Raw genomic sequence first — 3,158 nt, 5'->3', positions numbered from 1 at the left:
TTTTTTTTTTTTTTTTGCACCTTTTACTAATTTCCTTGTATAACGTATTGCGCCACTCTCAAGCAGCTAACGCGGAGGGATATAAGGCTCACGTAGCACATATCAATACCGGTCACCGACAGGAGTACCATCAACGAGGACTTGTGCGTGGCGGTTTATTTTTGTTTGGGCCCCTTTACTTCTTACTTTCTCTTGAAAGGGGGACGAGTGCAGTGGAAGGGGAAAGAAAGAGGGGGGAAAAAAAAGAAGCCCAATAGTAAAAACAAAGGCAAGTGGATAGGAGTAACCAAAGGAAGGAGGTACGTCAGTGGTGGTTACTTCTCGCGAGAAGGAACGATACACAAAGGGGGAGGGGGAGAGTGTGCATTCGCGTATTTTTGTGTGCAGCTGTTGAAGGAAAGTAGAGACCAAAGGAGATCAGTGACAAGCTCGGAAGGGCTTATTTCATCTTTTTTTGTTTTTTTTTAAAAATTGTGCTGATTAGTTGTTGGAGCGTATATTTGCTCATCCTCCAGCTACCGAGATGACGCAGGACACCGCAAGGGCAACCGGTGGGGCAGCGGAGGGCGACAGGGGGGGCACCAGTGACGCGTCAGCAGCGGCGCAGTTGTCACCGGAGGAATTGGAGAACATCGACTCACTCACCAACCAGCAGCTTCGCAACCGCTCAACGCAGCTTCAGCGTGAAATACATCAGTTGAAGAATGAGGAGCGAACCATGTCTTCGGAATTGGCGGGGTTGAGAAGGGAGGTGGAAGAGAGCCAGAAACGTGTGCGCGATAGCAACAAGCTTCCATATCTCGTTGCCAGCATCGCAGAGGTACTGGATCTTGAGGCAGACGACCAGGATGTGGAGGAGTTGAATGTTGGAAAGAAAAAGTCTCGACATCCACAAAAGAGCGCTATAATAAAGACATCAAGCCGGCAGACGGTTTTTCTTCCTGTTGTTGGCCTTGTTGACGCAAACAAACTTTCCCCACAGGACCTCGTTGGTGTAAACAAGGATACCTTCCTTGTACTCGAAGAACTTCCACCGGAGTACGACAGCCGTGTGAAGGCGATGGAGATTGTAGAGAAACCCAAAGAAAAGTACACCGATGTGGGAGGACTCGATAAACAGATTAATGAAATGATTGAGGCCGTCGTGCTTCCCATTACGGAAAAGGAAAAATATGTGCGTATTGGTATTAAACCACCGAAGGGCGTGCTGCTCTATGGTTCTCCGGGTACTGGAAAGACCATGCTGGCCCGTGCGTGTGCAGCCGCAACCGATGCCTGCTTCTTGCGCCTCGCTGGACCGCAGCTCGTACAAATGTACATTGGGGAGGGAGCGCGTATCCTTCGAGACGCCTTTGCTCTTGCGAAGAAGAGAGCACCAACTATTATTTTTATTGATGAGCTCGATGCTATCGGCTCGCGCCGTTCGGACGAGGGAAGTAAACACGGGTCACGGGAAGTGCAGCGCACGATGTTGGAGCTCCTTTCGCTGCTTGATGGCTTTGGAAGCACCGACGACGTGAAGGTTATTGCGGCAACGAATCGTATCGATGTCCTTGATCCCGCTCTGTTGCGTAGCGGGCGCATTGACAGAAAGGTGGAGTTCACTCTTCCGGATGAGGAGGCCCGCGCTCACATTCTTCAAATTCATTCCCGTCGCATGGCACTTCATGGGGATGTGAATTTTGAAGAGATTTCCCGCATGACGGAGGATATGAATGGGGCACAACTCAAAGCTGTGTGTGTCGAGGCCGGTATGTTGGCACTCCGCAACGAGCGGGTTTATGTGGCTCACGAGGACTTCGCAGAGGGGGTTACGGCTGTGCAAGCACGCAAAAAATCTAGCTTGAACTATTACGCATAGTTTACCCACAGCCTTTTGTCTTCACTTTGTTTTGCGTGCTCTGTTTTTTTTTCCTCTTTCCGTGTATCCACAGGCGTGCAAGGGTGACCCACCTACGCTAACATCATGCGGCAGATGATGCATTGTGCTGCTGTGTGAGGTCTGGTTGTGGTTTCAGCGTCGTCTCGAGGATTGAGGTTCGTTTGGCCGCAAAAAAGAGTTGCCGAGAGCACGTTTTTTTTTATTTATTTGTACTCTGCGGACTCTGTGTGTTGGGTGTCGATTAGGGAAGAATATATGGGAAGCAAAACCATTGGTGTTGATAGGGAAGTGGGGAAATGGGAGAGGAAAATGAGAGTCAATGCTGAATAGTACGATACGAGTTTTATGGGACAACTCACTTCGGCACAGGGGTGTTGGTTGTTCATGGAGGGGAGGAATGGAGTCATGAATTCCACAGTGTCGTATATATTTTTTGGTGCTCTTTTGATTTTTTTTGTTTGAACCTCTTTCTCCCCCTTTGGCAGAAATTCAACAATCCCATATAAGCATATACATTACGTATATATATATATATATATATATATATGTATGTGTTGAGAAACCCCATCATTTCTTACTTTTTCTTCTACCCCTTTGCGCTGCCACGTTTGGCACGCTTTGTCATCACCCGTTATCATTCTTACCTCGCTTTCGCTCTTGTCTTACGGGATTTTATTCCTTCCTTGGCCGTATTCTTCGTCGCATGCAGTTTCACTTTTCAGTAGTTTAAAACGGTTTCGTTACCCTGCCGCGGCAGTTTTTGTACCATGTGTCATGTGCTTGTAGAGGTGCTGCTTTTGCTTTTTAATTTTCTTCACTGTTATTAAGCGTAGCACACGTCGGCTCGTCGGATGTGCCGCGAAGTTTTGGTTTCCACCACTGTTATTGGAGTGAAGACTTGAGGTAAGAGGCATCGGTGTTGTCCATTTGTGATACACGAAAGAAAGGCGGAAGAAAAGAGAGGAAGGTGGCAGCTCGGAAAATTTTCAATAAGCAGAAACGGCAAGGTCCAGGCGCTGAAGGTATTTGTTTATTCTGCTTTGAATAAATAAATATATATATGTACCTGTGCATAGGGGCAAAGTGCGGAGGCGAGTAGCCGAAAAATGAGGGGAAGTAAATGACCGTGGCGTCAAGCGGCATATCTCTTTTTCTTTTATGTGTGTGTGTGCGTGTGTGTTTATGAGGGTGGAGGAGTGCGCATGTCAAATGTGAGACGGAGTTAACTTCGTATCCGATTCCGACTTGGATAGCGTACTTCTTTTACCTTTTTTTT

General features: G+C 47.5%; 1 protein-coding gene across 1 annotated transcript; it reads left to right on the top strand.

The window, feature by feature from the left end:
• Positions 1-523: 523 nt before the first annotated feature.
• Positions 524-1,861, top strand: TEOVI_000555400 (proteasome regulatory ATPase subunit 5; the record flags this gene model as incomplete). The annotated part of the gene is made up of 1 exon (XM_067223027.1): positions 524-1,861. The coding sequence occupies one exon, from the start codon at positions 524-526 to the stop codon at positions 1,859-1,861; it is 1,338 nt and encodes a 445-aa protein (XP_067079128.1).
• Between the last annotated feature and the right edge of the window lie 1,297 nt (positions 1,862-3,158).

Source organism: Trypanosoma equiperdum (assembly GCF_001457755.1).
Source record: "Trypanosoma equiperdum strain OVI genome assembly, contig: ctg_1743, whole genome shotgun sequence".
Lineage (NCBI taxonomy): Eukaryota > Euglenozoa > Kinetoplastea > Trypanosomatida > Trypanosomatidae > Trypanosoma > Trypanosoma equiperdum.
Note: the sequence above shows the minus strand (reverse complement) of the source record. Positions and strands in the feature narration are given on the sequence as shown.